At 41.8% G+C, this 18,527-nt stretch overlaps 1 protein-coding gene across 4 annotated transcripts in view; it reads left to right on the top strand.

Annotated features, from left to right (window-relative positions):
• Nucleotides 1–18,527, top strand: part of LOC126092112 (uncharacterized) — a 221,560-nt gene that overhangs the window by 124,233 nt on the left and 78,800 nt on the right. For all 4 annotated transcript variants that reach the window (XM_049907550.1, XM_049907551.1, XM_049907548.1 and 1 more), the window contains exon 5: nucleotides 2,933–3,073. In XM_049907550.1, coding sequence (XP_049763507.1) covers nucleotides 2,933–3,073 — 141 coding nt within the window. The remainder of the gene's footprint in view (nucleotides 1–2,932; nucleotides 3,074–18,527) is intronic.

The following is an 18,527-nucleotide window of genomic DNA, read 5'->3' as shown; positions in this document are numbered from 1 at the left end:
CTGTCATCTCGACCCGTTATCATCGGGGACACTTCCGTCTGTACGGGAAGCCTCCTCCTCGAGACTTTACGGCGAGTCAAACAATGCCTATGGACGTTAGCCATCTTCAGGACACCTCCATCAAGACCAGTGCGACAATTTCAAAGGGGGGGAAAAGTGTTGTGACTCGCTGATTATTCAAAGTGCCGCCGCGCAATTACGCACGTCCTCTACGTGCGGCGCTGTCTGCCAGCCAGGCAGCAGCTGCGCCACCTAAGCGGCCAGCCGAGCAGCGGCCGCTAGACTGAGACTCAGTGTCTAATCGAATGCCGACTTGTACACAGGTCAACTTACTCAGTGACTTATATGTGTTGTTGTGTTGTCCGAAAAATGTGTTAAATTTGAAGATATAAAAGTTCCAACTGCTTGAACATTCCCATTCAATACTGCCAAGGTTGCTCTGCTAGTGACAAAAAAAACTAAAATATCGTCCAGGTAAGCAAAAGAAAAAGTTAGACTGTGTAGCATGGAGACAGTGAGGTGTTACCCCACTTAAGCAGTGTTCCTGAGTTCAAAAGTTATAAATTTGCTTTCAAACAGGCCAAAAGGAGTGATGATTGGTGTCTTGGGAAAGTCTTGTTCAGCTAGATGGATCTGTGTGTATGCTTTTGCGCAATCGAGGATGGTAAAAATAACTGCACCACTCAATGATAATTATAGTCGCATAACAACAGCACTGGATATCTGTCAGTTATTGTTCTGGCATTCAGGGGTCTGTAGTCACCACAAAGCCACTATGCACCACGCTTTTTCAGGACCAAATGTAGCAATGAGGACCGGGGACTGTTGGAAGTCCACATTACACTTCACGAATAATACTGTCAAACTCTGTTTTCACAATTTTGAGATGATCTGGAGCCAAATGTCATGGTCTGCAAAATGGGTGGGTGGGGGGGGGGGGGGCTGTCAGTTGTCTCTGTGTAGTGGACAGTGTTGTGCCTTTCCTCCTTAGGTACTCCATGGGGTTGTGGAAGAGCCAGAAGTCCATGCAGCAGTTCCACGTCCTCACTGTCCACCACTCAAATTACTTAGGCAGTATGAACAGCTCCATCCCACCAAAACCTGGATCCTGTTAAGCCTGTGGTGTTGTCGAGTAGGCATGAGTTCTTCTTGTCTGGCAATAGATTGCAATGGATGAGGAAGTCCTTTTGATAGTAGGTTCAGCAGTGTCTGCAGTGGAAAAACCCATGCAAAGTTTCACAATAAATCAGGTCTAGTCCCAAGCGCAATGTGCCAGACATTGTTTGCAGTGGTCAGAGAGAATAATGTGGTTGGTCACTTCTTGTGCTACATACTCAATGGGTAAATGGAAGAACTGGCTCCACTATCTATTAAATATTTCCAGGTGGATCACTGATCACTAGCAAACAGGTACAGAGACACTGATTGGCAGTTGGAGGAAGTGTCTGCTTCTGACCGCCACTGCCATTTGGATAAATGCGGGGTTTCAGAGTTTTTTGTGTGTGTGTGTGGGGGGGGGGGGGGGGGGGGGTGCTTTTGCATCTCTGCACATTTGCTCCCCGAATTTCCAGTGATACCAGATGATACCTTCCTGCTCAGGCTCAGCTGTGGAAGAAGTCATTGGTGATCTGTTGCACGTGCATTGGCAGTATCAATTCTGGCTTCTGTCTTTCCTTGGGTTGCTTCACGATAACAATTCGCTGATCTATTGCCTCAGTTAATCTACCTTTGCCACCAAGGCATCAGAATCTGTGTGTGAAACAGTCAGCATCATAATAGTGCCATGCTCAGTGATTGCACTGTCATGAGCCGGTGTCATCACATCCTGGATTTTATCTGCCAACTCTGCTACTACATCAAACTGTGATGCTACAGTTGCTTTGGCAGGTGATGGTAAATGATTGCTCCTTATTGTGTGCAGTAAGCTTTCCAGAATGGTTCCCATTTCTGCTTTGCTTCTTAGGTGCCACAAGTACTGTGAAGGCTTTCTGTTTCCAATATCTTCCTGAGTGAGAAACTGATGGATTCACTCTTCATGCGATGCTGACACTCGCTGAATCAATACTGCTTGAAGTGGGTTGTAGGAGTTGGCCTCTGGTGGTGAGGTAACTATATCTTGCACTTCTGTGGCATACTGGTGATCTAATTGACACGCCCAGTGCAAACTCTGTAGCGTCCAACAAAATCCCAAAAGAGAAAAAACTGGCCTTCACTTGCGCAAACCACAAAGCTGTTTTGTATGGCCAGAAAGGTGGTAGTCTTACAGCCAGTTGTGACTTAGTGGAATTTGCGTCAAACATTTTTCAAATCTCTTCCATAAGTGCTTGTTAATTCAATGTACCATGCAGGTAAATTATGGTGGGGTCACCACCTTGTCAGTACAAGCTGTGCAGACTGTTGTTTGACCATTTGAACATGCATCTACTTAATATGATGGAACCAGACTACAAAAAAATTCCCTCAAACTACTAACATTAGCTTTATTTATTGCAGCCTCAGAAGATGGCAAGGAATATGTGGCTTGTTCAATCATTCTGATATATGTAACACAGTGCCTCTGGTATCTGGTGCAAAATGTTTGACAGCACGGTGTGTGTAAACATACACACGCGGCACGTGTGACGCAACACTGCATGAGTGCGCAATGTCGCCACAAACCTACTTCCTAAAACAAATCTTTGTAGAGGCACTTGCCCCAAGTTTCTTACAGCAATTGTCTCCCTGTTCAACTGTGCATCTATCCAAATTTCACAAACTAAATACTTGAAGGAGACAGACTTCCCATTGTTAGACTTTGATTTAAAAGTGTTGAAGCTGTATTCTCTTTCATTAGTTTCCTGACTGCTGATTTGATTTCAAAACTGTGATAAGAAATCATTACAAGGTAATGTCAAGTGTTACATGTCTGTTAATCCTTTACTCTCTGTTTCAGTTAGAGGTGAGATAGAACCTGTAACTGCCCACAGGACATCACCCACAGTAGACTTGACAGATCTGGGGAAACCACCACAGCAGAGACGTGGTATGATGCGAGGGAAAAGAGTGGTCGACATATCTGCCTTTTATTGTGCAGGTATGTTTATTTTTGGGGCTGACATAACTATCAAGGAAATGTGCTATTGCGAGAGAAGGGATGCATCAGAGCTCAGGTCAAAACTTCCATAGTGGGAAAATATTTGAAAAACAATGCCCATATTGAAACAGTAGCAGTGACTTTGTAAATACTGAGAGTTGTATTTGATGTCGTATGCATTTCTTCTTTCTTCATTCTGTAATTAGCTTTCCTGATTTCTCTTTTGAGCCTTTATTGTATTTAGCACTACTGTCTCAGCTTTTTTTACCTGCTCATTCAGTGGCTCTCATTCTTATTGTTACTTTTCTCATCTACTTTTCTGTCTGTCAAGAATATCACACTGAGAAAGTTTGTAACACTTGTAATTTATTTTATCTAGTGTCTCACGATCACAACAGCCTTTCATTTCTTTCAAAATTCCAAGCTCACTCATTGTGTTTCAGCTAAGGCAGTATTGGTAGTCTCCTGAAAAGATAATTTTATGTTCACCAGCCACACCTCCATTTCTTATATGTTATGAGCACAGAAAATAAATGTACTTGTTTAGGAGAAAGCTTTTTGTATTGGGAAGTGTGTGGCTTATAAGTATGTTTCTGGAAGACAAAACAGAAGATAATTAGCATGAACTATAGAACCAGATAATTTCTGAGGATGAATTTGAATATCTCAAGGTAGGAAAAATGCTGTTTGAACTTGTGACATCCCCTGTGTTAAATATGACTTAAGGACTGAATTAAATTTGGACCATTTTGTGGGTATGATGTAGAAATATCTTTTAATTGACATACTGGTTATGATGTAAAATTCTTCCCAGTCTTCTGCCAACTCGCACTGACCACAAATCTGACGCCACATTAATGTTCAGATCACCATTTGGTGATACTTACTGGACTGTAATTTCACTTTAAGTTGTTTTGTTTGTAACATCCAGTGGTTTCTGTTCTGAAATTAAAATTGTGATTGTCATTACCATGCCATGTTGATTACCAGCATCAACCATTCAGGGACATATTCTGTACTGAGGTTAAAGCTGAAGCTCAAAGTGTCAACAGCAATCAACAAATAAGAAATTATCAGTTAATCTGTGTCTTACAGAATATGGTCTGATAGCTCACTGCAACAGAAGAAAGTAAAAGAAGCTGTGTAAGGGCTTTCCATTTTTTGTTCCTCTTCCCACCACCCCACTTAAGCATCTTACATTGTATTCATATTGGATATAGTAACAATTTAGTGACAATGGGTAAATGTAAAAAGTACAAACATAGATTGAGCTTTTGTGTTCTTCAGAATCCTGTCTTTTGAGTTCTTCATAATCTTGTCAGTTCTCTTCTTTCATATATATCTCTGCCTTAATAAAAACTACCAATTACAGTAAGTTTTTTCCTTGTAGTATCCAAGGTTAACATATTCTGTTTAATAACATGGCTGAAGAATCACCCTACACAAATTGTTCTAACAATTATGTTGCAGCACCCAGATAACATGTTGGTGAGGCAGCTTTATCTGATGTGAAGGCAGCTGTGTGTGAAAACATAGGCTATGTGAAGGCATCCTCACATAATGGTTGTTTTAAGCACTTAGCCAGGTTTGTACGATGTATGACCACTGCCAGCCATGAAGTTATATGCTGTCTGATGGTGTTATGGTTATGGGACACCATTATAAAAAGAAGCAAAGACAAATGGGCAGTTGTTTTAGCAACAATACAGATTGCCAATGGGGATGTGAACTGACATAAGTGACTTTGGTAAAGGATGTAATGTGACTGGATAAATAAAAAAAATGTACTCATTCAGTGGTGATAGGGGAAGATACATATTGAACTTAAGGAAATTTGCAAGCCTTTTAAAGCCATTGGGTCCTACTTGTGGCAGAAGGGTTGAAGAGAAAGCAAGAGGGATGAAGAAATAGGACTGGCAAGGTTTAGGAGATTGGGGGGCTATGGAAAAGTTGCCCAGAACACTGGGTCAGGGGAGACTTACTGGACAGGATGAGAATAAAAGATTGATTGTTGGGGACTGCACAGATGAAGGACAGACTGTTGTGTTTCAGTATTTGGGAATGAAAATCTTAGAAATAACAAACCTGGTTGGATGTTCCAGTGATACTGTTGTGAGCCAGTGGGGGTAGAAGGTTTGCCTATTGTGTAAAGTAGCAAAGGTGGTGATATGTGACAGATCTGAAGATTGAGTAGCATGCTGATTTGCACACAAGTGTTTCACAGAACACTTTGCACCTTATTTAACACAGCACTCCACAGTGGACGACCCTGTGTGTTCACACATTGGCCCATCGACATCATCGGTTACAATTTCAAAGGGCTCAGGCTCAGAGAGAAAGGACTTCAGATCAACAGAAACATGTCACTTGGTCAGAGAAATGACTTTTATTGTTACGTCAGGTTGATGGTCTTTTCCATATATTTGTCATACTTGCTGCTCAAAACATGTACCACACCACAGATGCTGGCCATTGGGGGGACATACACCTGGGTCTCTATGGCACCTATCTTAGTAACTGAAGGCACCATGACATCAGTGGACTATGTGAACATTATTGTGAACTTCATCAGAAATAATTCTGAGGGAAAATCAATAAATGAAACAGAATAATGTAAAATCTTTGGTCTTTATATTGATAAGAACTTGAACTGGACATTACATGTTACAGATCTTCTTAAACATTTAAGTTATGCAATTTTTGGATGAGGGGTAATGTAACATTTTGATGAAAATTGAAGAAGTTTACTTACTTTTCCTATTTTTATTCACTAATGAGTGTTGCTTTCATTTTCTTGGATAACTCATCATTGAAGAGTGTCTGTTGCATAGGAGCTTGTAATAAAGATAATATATGGTGTCCGCTCTAGTGACTCTTTTTGGATAACTCTTACATAGTTGATCACACTAACAACATCAACAAAGCACATTTACTCCTGTATGAAGTTCATTGCCAACAAACAGTCACAATTCAAAAGCCATTTACTCCTGTATGAAGTTCATTGCCAACAAACAGTCACAATTCAAAAGCGACCTAGCATTCATAAATGCAATTCTAGAAGGAGCAGCCAATAGCACTGTCCATTACTCAGCCTTAGTGTGGCACAGAATAGTTATTCAGCCATAAAAATCTTTGACCAACTACCCCGTGATGCAATAGAATTTAATAAATAATCAAATTAACTTTAACTTTAAATACAAATGGTTATCATGTCTACTTGACAACTCATTCTATGGAGGAGCATGTTGCCATATTTTTCACAGAGAAAGGGTATTTTAACCGTGGAACTGGCTTGTTTCACATCATACCAAGAGGTCACAATTATGATCCATGGAATGTGCAAATAAGATCACTAAAGTAAACTTCAGTGCCATTGTAGTCACTAAACCACCGCATGTGTCACTTCGATTTGTTTACTTGCTTTACATATGAATGAAACCTCCTAGGGTTTTGGTCAGATCAATCAACTAAATTTTACTCTTATATTCATTATTCATTGAATGCTTTCTGCATTTGTGCCTGGTGCATGTTTTGGCTTTGTTCAGTTGTGTTCATCTTTGTGTTTCAAAAGACTTTGACTTCAGTTAAAGTTTGATGAAGCTCTCTTTGCTTTTGTAGCAGCTTCTAATGTGGCTGTAGTTGCGGTTGATTCTTCCCATCCCTAACAACCTTGCTCAGTACACACTTGCTTACAGTGTGTTGTACAATACCTTTAAATTTTAACCTCTACATCTTCGTTCCAAAACTAAATGTTAGATGATGTCTGCTCGGGTAATGTCCAATCTGTTTTTTGTCACACTTAAAAAAGAAATAAATAAATAAAAAAATTCCTATCTTTCTTAACATTCCTTTTTACACATTTTCCATTTTTTCATACAAATGTACAAGATCCTTAATAGATGTATTAGTTCACAAATTTACTTCCAGGCTGAAAATCATATATTCTTACACTGCACCCACACAACTTGTGCTTACTTGTGTGCTGATTTGCACACAAGTGTTTCACAGAACACTTTGCACCTTATTTAACACAGCACTCCACAGTGGTCGACCCTGTGTGTAATTGGTGTTAAATGTTTGCTTGTAGTCATGCTTATTTATTTCGTCATACACTCAATCAAAGGTTCTGTTCTCAGAGTCCCTAGCTCCCTTGCGGCTAACTTTTCCTGGTAATTTACTTTTCTGTTCCCAGAATGGGATTTTCACTCTGCAGTGGAGTGTGTACCGATATGAAACTTCTTGGCAGATTAAAGCTGTGTGCCAGACCTAGACTCAAACTCGGGACCTTTGCCTTTTTCGGGCAATTGCTGTACCAGCTGAGCTAACTAAGCATGACCTGTCCTCACAGCTTTACTTTTCTGTTAGCATTTAAAATAGAGTAAACATAGTTCATGTTTACACTGCACATGAAAACCAATTCCCGCACAGTAGACAATAAACTCCAAACACAGTAGGAAAGTGCACCAACATGATCACTTTACTAGAATACAAATGAGGCACTGAGATCCCTAAGGGCCTAAAGCATGCACCTGTTGATTCCATGTTTACATGAATATCAGAGAAACCAATATACATATTTTCGTGAATTTTCATGTGTACATTGTGGGCTACATCAAAGGTAAACCTGACTCACCATAAGTTCGACAGATTTCATAACCATAAATAACTGCTACAACCTCACAATCAATGGCGACGTGCCTTAGGCCCTTATGATTCTAGCACCTCCAGTGGATTAATCTATGATCAAATTCATAACTTAATGGAATATAACTCATTCAGAAATCCATAAAATATAATTACTATTAGTACAACTTTGACATATACTGATGTCTGATCCAATTTTACTACAATATATAGTGAGTGAATTAGTATATTTGAGCAGTGTGCTATCATCTAGCAGGATTTATGCTGAGCAAATGGGGATAAATGTCCGCTGCAGTGTGCTGCCACCTGGTGGCACTGATGTAAACTTCTAATTGAGTGACAGGGGCTAGATATGCACATCACGAACCATGCACGTTGTTTATCCAATCCGTATGTGTTTGGCCCATAAAGCAATTACGTCATGCAAGTTGCACAGGCGCAAAAACTCCTTAGAACGTGCACAACTGAAGATGTGCTTGGGACAGTGTTGCCAAGTTTCACGGAGTTAAGAGGGGCAGTAGCATGGTAGATTTAAGTGCTGTATCTTTCAGGTTGCAGCATGTATGTCATATTTAACAGCGTTCAAAGAAAAATAACCAATAAATCTGCAAGGTGTCGAAAGTTAGGGTGCTTGCGTGCTCTTGTGCTCTTACACAGCACCACCACTGTAAGCATAGACACTATTGTACTGGACATAGAGAAACAAATCCATCCATCCATCCCTCCCTCCCTCCCTCCCTCCCTCCCTCCTTCCCAGCTGTGCACTTGGCTCTTAGCGAGGGCGGGGGGGAGGGGGGGGGATTCAGTGAAGTTTACCTCAGTAGAAGGCTGTAACTGGTGTGGTTTATGTAAAGTAGGCACCTCATGTGACCTGCAGATTATGCCACAGTGGCAATGAACAGAAGGCCTGGCATGCAGATATCCAACATTGAATCCAGGACGCTGGGAGACACTCAGAGTGCCCTTTGAAGAAACCCTAGAGAAGGTCTTTCTTTGCTAGCACCGGCTTAATACCTGGAATCATCAGACCTAGCAGTAGCTCATAGCTAGCTGATAACCCTACCAGCAAAGTTGAAACTGCTTGCCTCCACATAGGACCATTGGCTGGTGAGAATATGGTATCAGTTGTAGTCAGAAGTCCTGGAACCAGTAGTAACACACATAAAAGCGTTACCAGAGGCCAAGTGCTTGTATTTATAGTCACTCTGCCCAGCTGTGTTGTGACAGAGCCCTGCCTCCAGTCACATGGGTGACCACAGAACCACAGTGTTGTGCCATGGTATGTCAAAATCCAACTCACCACTGCAGCAGAGTGTGGTCTTGCAGTTTGCCATGCCACCAATATTCTAAATCCTAGCAGCAGGATTCTGAACACAGCTCAAAAGCCCAACTCTCAATGGGTTGCAAAGTCTTGATTGTCGTTGCATCTCTCCATGCTACTCTATCCTGTGCAAGCTTCTTCATCTCCCAGTACCTACTGCAGCCTACATCCTTCTGAATCTGCTTAGTGTATTCATCTCTTGGTCTCCCTCTATGATTTTTACCCTCCATGCTGCCCTCCAATACTAAATCGGTGATCCCTTGATGCCTCAGAACATGTTCTATCAACCGATCCCTTCTTCTAGTCAAGTTGTGCCACAAACTCCCCTTCTCCCCAATTCTATTCAATACCTCCTCATTAGTTATGTGATCTACCCATCTAATCTTCAGCATTCTTCTGTAGCACCACATTTCGAAAGCTTCTATTCTCTTCTTGTCTAAACTATTTATCGTCCATGTTTCACTTCCATACATGGCTGCACTCCATACAAATACTTTCAGAAACGACTTCCTGACACTTAAATCAATACTCGATGTTAACAAATTTCTCTTCATCAGAAACACTTTCCTTGCCAGTGCCTGTCTACATTTTATATCCTTTCTACTTCGACCATCATCAGTTATTTTCTTGCCCAAATAGCAAAATTCTTCTTCTACTTTAAGTGTCTCATTTCCTAATCTTATTCCCTCAGCATCACCTGATTTGATTACACTCCATTATCCTTGTTTTGCTCATGTTCATCTGTTGCTGTCTCTGACAGAATTACAATGTCATCAGTGAACCTCAAAGTTTTTATTTCTTCTCCATGGATTTTAATACCTACTCCAAACTTTTCTTTTGTTTCCTTTACTGCTTGCTCAATATATAGATTTAATAGCTTCGGGGAGAGGCTACAACCCTGTCTCACTCCCTTCCCAACCACTGCTTCCCTTTCATGTCCCTCAACTTTTATAACTGCCATCTGCTTTCTGTACAAATTGTAAATAGCCTTTCACTCCCTGTATTTTACCCCCACCACCTTCAGAATTTGAAAGAGAGTATTCCAGTCAACATTTTCAAAAGCTTTCTCTAAGTCTACAAATGCTAGAAACGTAGGTTTGCCTTTCCTTAATCTTTCTTCTAAGATAAGTCGTAGGGTCAGTATTGCTTCACATGTTCCAACATTTCTACAGAATCCAAACTGATCTTGCCCGAGGTCGGCTTCTATTAGTTTTTCCATATCTAGAGGTCACAATAATGATCCATGGAATATGCAAATTATTTAACTAAAACAGACTTTGGCGCCAGTCTGACTTCTAAGTAATTGCATGTAACATTTATGGTGGTCAAGTTTTTGTCAGATCAGTCAGCAAAACTTTATTCTTATGGTCATTGAACACTTGTTTTATTTAGCTCATAAGCTCATTTTGAGTTTGTTCAGCTTTTGTTTGTCAACAAGGATTTGATTTCTGTGAGAAGTTCAATTTACTTTTGCAGTTACTACTGGTATAGCTAGTTAGGCACAGTGGGTCCCTTCTCATCCCTCACAGTCTTCTGTAGGTCATACTTGTCTACAGTGTGCTGTATAATACTTTTAAATTATATCAACTACATCTTTGTCTCCAAGACATGAACGTTAAATGGTGTCTTCTCAAACAATGTGCAATCTGTTTCTTGTCACATTTTCTGAGAAATTGTATTTTCTTACCTTTTTTAACATTCCTATTTGTATCTGTAGTCATTTATGTTACAACATCCATATGATCACCAGTAGAAAATATCATGTCTGAAACTTCCTGGCTGATTAAAACTGTGTGCCAGACCAAGACTTGAAATCAGGACCTTTGCCTTTCACAGGCAAGTGCTCTACCAACTGAGCTACCCAAGTATGACTCGTGACCCATCCTTACAGCTTTAATTCCTACCTTCCCAAGTTTGAGTGTCTGTCTGGCATACAGTTTTAATCTACCGAGAAGTTTCATATCAGTGCACACTCTGCTGCAGAGTGAAAATCTCATTCTTCAATATTATGTGTGTTATTAGAAGCTTTAAGTCATTGACCTCACAACTTTATTCTCAACCTGCTTAAAGTAATTTTCAGAAAAGCTGTTCTAAACAGTCTCACTCATATTCCTACCCCTGGCACCTGTTTTAATAACATCAGTGTCCTGTTATAGAGCTGGTTAATTGAAATCTCCCTACAATAACAGGCTCAGAAAATCTAACCACAATACACTCCGCTTTTCTCTTAAGCATTCTGCTCCCAAACCAAGTTGTGTATATGGGTAAAATAATCCAGTTACCATGTTTGACCCACCTTAGTGCTCACCTTTGCCCATATAATTTCATCACTGGAATATATGACAATCTTAGTACATAGTGTCATGTTCTTTACAGCAAAGCATAAGGGGATAGGATTTGTTTTCCATCTAGAGGTAAGCAAGACTGCAGTGTCCTGCCATTAATTGTCATGTGAGGAGAAACTTGTTAGACTACTCTCAGTAGCATCAGTGTTTATAGTGATTTTAGAAACGCCAAATGTGCTACAGCTTTCACCCCATGGAAGTAGCCTGACATCTGTCAGCTCTGGCCTACATGGCTTAAAGGTGTTTCCAGACAGTGACCAATTTCCCTTGTTTCTGCACACAATTGGCCTATTGCCTGTCCATTCTTTCTTATACACAACTTTGTAACAACACAAGAGAATGTGCTAATCCAAGTAATCAAAGCTTAACCAACAGAACCCTAAAAACAAGAGCTACATATATGTTTGTTACACTGTAGGCAGTGTGAAGCTACACTGCTAAAATTAACAACCAACAAATAATAAAAAGAAGAAAATAAAAATTAGCCGTAGCAGCTTAAGATAACAGTATCAGCGATCACTCTGAACAATTTCACAAGAACAAAATTTCAAGCTGCAATGTAAGCACTATGTAGTGTGCAGCTCAGGACATTGGCTTACAGAAAATCAAGTAAATTTTTCATTCCTAATGATTTAAACAACATTTTTAAACCTACTTAGGTCATTAAATTTATATTGTAATAAAAGTAGCCCAACATGTGGGAATGTCTATTTAAACAGTAATATAATTAATTGCTAGGAGACCTATACACTGTTAGCACAGCAGAAGAATGTTCTGCAGATCATGATCATTACTCCTCACATGCCTCTATGCATAGTCAATTAATGATTACAAGACCATAAATAAGAAGCCAAACATGACAAGGGTTAGAGGTCAGAAAGAGGAATGTGCTAAGTTATTCACAGAATGCCTTAGAAATGTGAACTAGGACTTTATGAATATGATGTAGATGAATCAGCTGTTGAAAATCTCTTCAATAATTTCTTTAAGACATGGTGGTAGGGACAGAGCATTGAGTGACATTATACTGAGTGCACTATCCGAAAATTACCTCGAGCAGTTAAACAGAGAACCGACTCGTGGACATAACATCTTGGACCTACTGATAACAAACAGACCCGAACTTTTCAACTCTGTATGTGCATAACAGGGAATCAGTGATCATAAGGCCGTTGCAGCATCCCTGAATATGGAAGTTAATAGGAATATAAAAAAAGGGAGGAAGGTTTATCTGTTTAGCAAGAGTAATAGAAGGCAGATTTCAGACTACCTAACAGATCAAAACAAAATTTTCTGTTCCGACACTGACAATGTTGAGTGTTTATGGAAAAAGTTCAAGGCAATCGTAAAATGCGTTTTAGACAGGTATGTGCCAAGTAAAACTGTGAGGGACGGGAAAAACCCACCGTGGTACAACAACAAAGTTAGGAAACTACTGCGAAAGCAAAGAGAGCTTCACTCCAAGTTTAAATGCAGCCAAAACCTCTCAGACAAACAGAAGCTAAACGATGTCAAAGTTAGCATAAGGAGGGCTATGCGTGAAGCGTTCAGTGAATTTGAAAGTAAAATTCTATGTACCGACTTGACAGAAAATCCTAGGAAGTTCTGGTCTTACGTTAAATCAGTAAGTGGCTCGAAACAGCATATCCAGACACTCCGGGATGATGAAGGCATTGAAACAGAGGATGACTCGCGTAAAGCTGAAATACTAAACACCTTTTTCCAAAGCTGTTTCACAGAGGAAGACCGCACTGCAGTTCCTTCTCTAAATCCTCGCACAAACGAAAAAATGGCTGACATCTAAATAAGTGTCCAAGGAATAGAAAAGCAACTGGAATCACTCAACAGAGGAAAGTCCACTGGACCTGACGGGATACCAATTCGATTCTACACAGAGTACACGAAAGAACTTGCCCCCCTTCTAACAGCCGTGTACCGCAAGTCTCTAGAGGAGCGGAAGGTTCCAAATGATTGGAAAAGAGCACAGGTAGTCCCAGTCTTCACGAAGGGTCGTCAAGCAGATGTGCAAAACTATAGACCTATATCTCTGACATCGATCTGTTGTAGAATTTTAGAACATGTTTTTTGCTCGAGTATCATGTCGTTTTTGGAAACCCAGAATCTACTCTGTAGGAATCAACATGGATTCCGAAAACAGCGATCGTGTGAGACCCAACTCGCTTTATTTGTTCATGAGACCCAGAAAATATTAGATACAGGCTCCCAGGTAGATGATATTTTCCTTGACTTCCGGAAGGCATTCAGTACAGTTCCGCACTGTCGCCTGATAAACAAAGTAAGAGCCTACGGAATATCAGACCAGCTGTGTGGCTGGATTGAAGAGTTTTTAGCAAACAGAACACAGCATGTTGTTATCAATGGAGAGACGTCTACAGACGTTAAAGTAACCTCTGGCGTGCCACAGGGGAGTGTTATGGGACCATTGCTTTTCACAATATATATAAATGAACTAGTAGATAGTGTCGGAAGTTCCGTGCGGCTTTTCGCGGATGATGCTGTAGTATACAGAGAAGTTGCAGCATTAGAAAATTGTAGCGAAATGCAGGAACATCTGCAGCGGATAGGCACTTGGTGCAGGGAGTGGCAACTGACCCTTAACATAGATAAATGTAATGTATTGCGAATACATAGAAAGAAGGATCCTTTATTGTATGATTATATGATAGCGGAACAAACACTGGTAGCAGTTACTTCTGTAAAATATCTGGGAGTATGCATGCAAAACGATTTGAAGTGGAATGATCACATAAAATTAATTGTTGGTAAGGTGGGTACCAGGTTGAGATTCATTGGGAGAGTTCTTAGAAAATGTAGTCCATCAACAAAGGAGATGGCTTACAAAACACTCGTTCGACCTATACTTGAGTATTGCTCATCAGTGTGGGATCCGTACCAGATCGGGTTGACAGAGGAGATAGAGAAGATCCAGAGAAGAGTGGCGCGTTTCGTCACAGGGTTATTTGGTAACCGTGATAGCATTACGGAGATGTTTAGCAAACTCAAGTGGCAGATTCTGCAAGAGAGACGCTCTGCATCGCGGTGTAGCTTGCTTGCCAGGTTTCGAGAGGGTGCGTTTCTGGATGAGGTATCGAATATATTGCTTCCCCCTACTTATACCTCCCAAGGAGATCACGAATTAGAGAGATTAGAGCGCGCACGGAGGATTTCAGACAGTCGTTCTTCCCGCGAACCATACGCGACTGGAACGGGAAAGGGAGGTAATGACAGTGGCACGTAAAGTGCCCTCTGCCACACACCGTTGGGTGGCTTGCGGAGTATAAATATAGATGTAGATGTAGATGTTGACCTGTGCTACTCTTGCTCACCACTGAGAAAGAATACTGAACCAAGCAGAAAAAGTAAAAAGTTTCAATGGTATGCTGGTGACCTTGCTCGTATCAGGGAAAAGATGTTTTCACTGTACAAGATGTACAAAAAAATTACAAATATGGCACAGAGCAGTATGACTTTTCTTATAATGCTTACCTGAAATGTAAAAAACTTATTTAGCTGAACATGTCAAGCATGTTGCTTTTGAAAATCATGTAGGAGGAGCTCTAAATAAATGTCAGGTTGCCTGGGATATTATAACACAAGAATCCTCTTCTACCCAAAGTAAAGATGTTTTGCTTGAGCCAGAAGAGTTCAATAAACAGTATCAGCCAGGACTGGAGCAACTGAATTACATTCTCTGCCAGGGTTTCCATTACCTCTCATCATGCCCTGAAATGAGAAATGTCCTGCCCACTATCCTTCCCACCCATCCCACAGTGGTATTCCATTGCCCACCGAACCTACACAATATACTTGTCCATCCTTACACAACCCCTGCTCCCAACCCCTTACCACATGACTCATACCCCTGTAATAGACCTAGATGCAAGACCTGTCCCATACATCCTCCCACCGCCACCTATTCCAGTCCAGTCACTAACATCACCTATTCCATCAAAGGCAGAGCTACCTGTGAAACCAGTCATGTGGTCTACCATCTAAGCTGCAACCGCTGTGCTGCATTCTGTGTAGGTATGACAACCAACAAGCTGCCTGTCCGCATGAATGGCCACCAACAAACTGTGGCCAAGAAACAAGTGGACCACACTGCCAAACATCATATCCTTCATTTCAATGACTGCTTCACAGCCTCTGCCATATGGATCCTTACCACCAACACCAGCTTTTCTGAATTGCACAGGTGGGAACTTTCTCTGCAATACATGCTACATTCCCGTAACCCTCCTGGCCTCAACCTTCGTTAGTCACTGTCCTTACCCATCCAGCCCCTTCCCTGCTCCCATTCCAGCACTACACAGCCGTAATTCCACCACCACACCCAGTTTATTTTATTTTATTTTTATTTATTTCTCTCCTTTCTGCTACATCCCCCTCCCTACCCCACTCCACATCTCGCCTGCCCACTGCCCAACCTCCTCCTTCCACCCACCCAGTCACCACTCCCATCATGCACTGGTGCTACTACTCGCAGTGTGGTTTCAGTTGTGTGCGTATTTGTGTCTATTGTTGACAAAGGCCATTGGCCGAAAGCTTTAAGTGTGAAAATCTTTTTGTTGTGCCTATCTGCTACTCAGCATCTCTGCTATATGGTGAGTAGCAACTTCCCGTGCCTTAATACGGTTACATTCCATCCTGGATTTTCCATTGCTTGATTGTTGCAATTAATGATTTACTACATTAGTTTGTCAGTTATCTGCTACACAGATGACACATCTTTAATCACCACGTATCAAGGTATGTTAAGGTTACACCAGAAACCACAGGACACTCTCTCCTTAACACTAAACTTCTTCTTATCAAATAAACAACTGAGCAGTCCACAGAAAACTCAACACCTGCAGCTGAGACTAGCTAAAGACATATAAGGAAAGTCTGTAAAAGTGTTTGGAATACATATTGATTCCAGATTAAACTGGCAACCTCATATTAATCATGTCTGCAGAAAGATATCAAGGGTGTCCTATCTTGTATGGAAATTATCTGTTCTAACAATCGAAACTCTAGGTAGAAATATCAACGATGTAGGAAAAGCCAGATTGCTACTTTCTGTAAAGAAGTGACGTTAAGTTGCAGACAGGCAAAATTAAAATATAGTTACATAAAGCTTTCGGCCACAGCCTTCATCAGAAAAAGGGAAACACATACCATTCATACACACAACAAGCACATCTCATGCACTCAGGCCCAAGATGTTGGAGCAGTCATGTGTGTATGGGAACGAGATGGATGTAGAGGTATATTGAACAAATTGTCACACAAATATCTGCACATAAATATATATTTCCACAGTAGTCGTACACTTGTAAACAGCAAGAGACATAAATGCAGACTGGTAGAATAACATGACAGCTCGAATGTCCAATCTCAGTCAACGATCATGTTGTTCATGGTTGATATGACCTATCAGTTCCATATAGCCCCCCCCCCCCTCCCCACAGTACAGAGTACCTTAGGTGAGTCTTGGCTGGACACAGTGTGGGCGTTGACACTGTTGGGGGTCATATGAGATGGTAGATGCATGACCAGACCTCCACCTCAACCAGAGCAGGGTGCAGAGGCCAAACAACAGGAGGCAGGTCCACCTTGAAGTCGTTGAGCCAGCAAGGATGGACAATGCGGCAGCTGGCCCGTGAGCTGGCAGGCTGAACGGTGGATGGTGGGGTATAGGTGTGACAAGCCCAGATGATAACCGAGCCATCCGGCGAGATAAAGACGCGGATTGCCATCGGCTCACACTTACGAGGGAGGATGAGGCTAAGTGCAACACTGAAGTTTAGCTGGTGATTGGGTGATGAGGTCGCAGTGTCTGTGAGTAGAATGAGAACTCGGTCGTCAAGAGTTTAGATTGAAATGTTGTCCACACGGTGTGGGGGTACATTGCAGAGCAGGGTGACTATGGGAGAGGATGTCTCCATAGTCAGTGAGGTAGCTGCAAAATCTGCACATGGGATGGAGGTTGACATATCCGAGAAACCTGTGAATGGTGACGAGGAAGCGATAGGTGAAAAAATCGGTGTGGTGGCCCGAGGAGAAACATTGTCGGACTCCACAGCAGGAGAGAGACTGTCAGGAGAGTTGTTTGAAGAATCTGACTGAGCGAGTAGGAGGTCGGCAGGGTCCAGAAATGCTGGTTTGAGTCGGTCTAATGAAACAGTTTGGGGAGAGTCTTTGACAATGATGTCAAAAGTTGTATCGCCCTGCCGGAAGACTTTAAAGGGGCCGAGGTAAGGTGGTTGCAGAGGTTATCGGACTGAATCGTCTCTCAGCATCACATGGGAACAAGTGTTGAGAGTGGTTGACATATAAGTGTCCGGAGAGGACTGGTTGATAGGTGGTTGCAGGCGCGCATGTTTGGAGTGAATGCACATGCGACTTATGAAATCTGGGTAGGGGGGGAAATCTTTGGGTACCTGAGGCTGAATGAGTTTCCCTGCTAGGACCGTCTTCTCCCCAAAAGTGAATTCTGAGATAGTTCCCTGTAAGTTGGGCTTGAAAGTTGAGCGGTGGCTGAGGAGCACCCATGGAAGGGCTTCGGACCAGAGGCAGTCATGGGACCTGAGAGCCGTTTTGAGAATGTGGTGCCACCATTCTACCAACCTGCTTCTTTGTGGGTAGTAAGCTGTGGTATGAATTTTCTTTATGCTGCAGATGTTACATAAAATGATGAACAGGGAAGACTCAAACTGCTGACCCTGGTCAGCAGTGATGGTGGTCGGACAACCGAACCTAGCGATCCATGATTAGATGAAACCCTTGGCCACAGTCTCAGCCATGATGTTAGGTAAAGGAACTGCCTGTACCCAGCGGGACATGTGGTCAGTTGTAGATAGAATGTATCTGTGGCCCTCCTATGGGGGAAGAGGCCCGATAAGATCGATATGCACATGGCGAAATCATCCTGGGGAATGTCAAATCTGCCCAGTGGTGGGGTGGTGTGGCAGCCGATTTTGTTGTGTTGACAGGGGATGCAGCTGTGTGCCCAGGTCTGACAATCCCATTTTATATTTTTCCAAACGAAATGCTTGGAGACAAGCCGTGTGGTGGTCCGGACCTCAGGGTGATCGAGGTTATCAAGAGTGTCAGCGTAAGGTACCGGTAGAAGAGTCAC

Source organism: Schistocerca cancellata, chromosome 7 (genome assembly GCF_023864275.1).
Source record: "Schistocerca cancellata isolate TAMUIC-IGC-003103 chromosome 7, iqSchCanc2.1, whole genome shotgun sequence".
Classification (NCBI taxonomy): Eukaryota; Metazoa; Arthropoda; class Insecta; order Orthoptera; family Acrididae; genus Schistocerca; species Schistocerca cancellata.
This window is presented reverse-complemented; position numbering and strand designations above follow the sequence as displayed.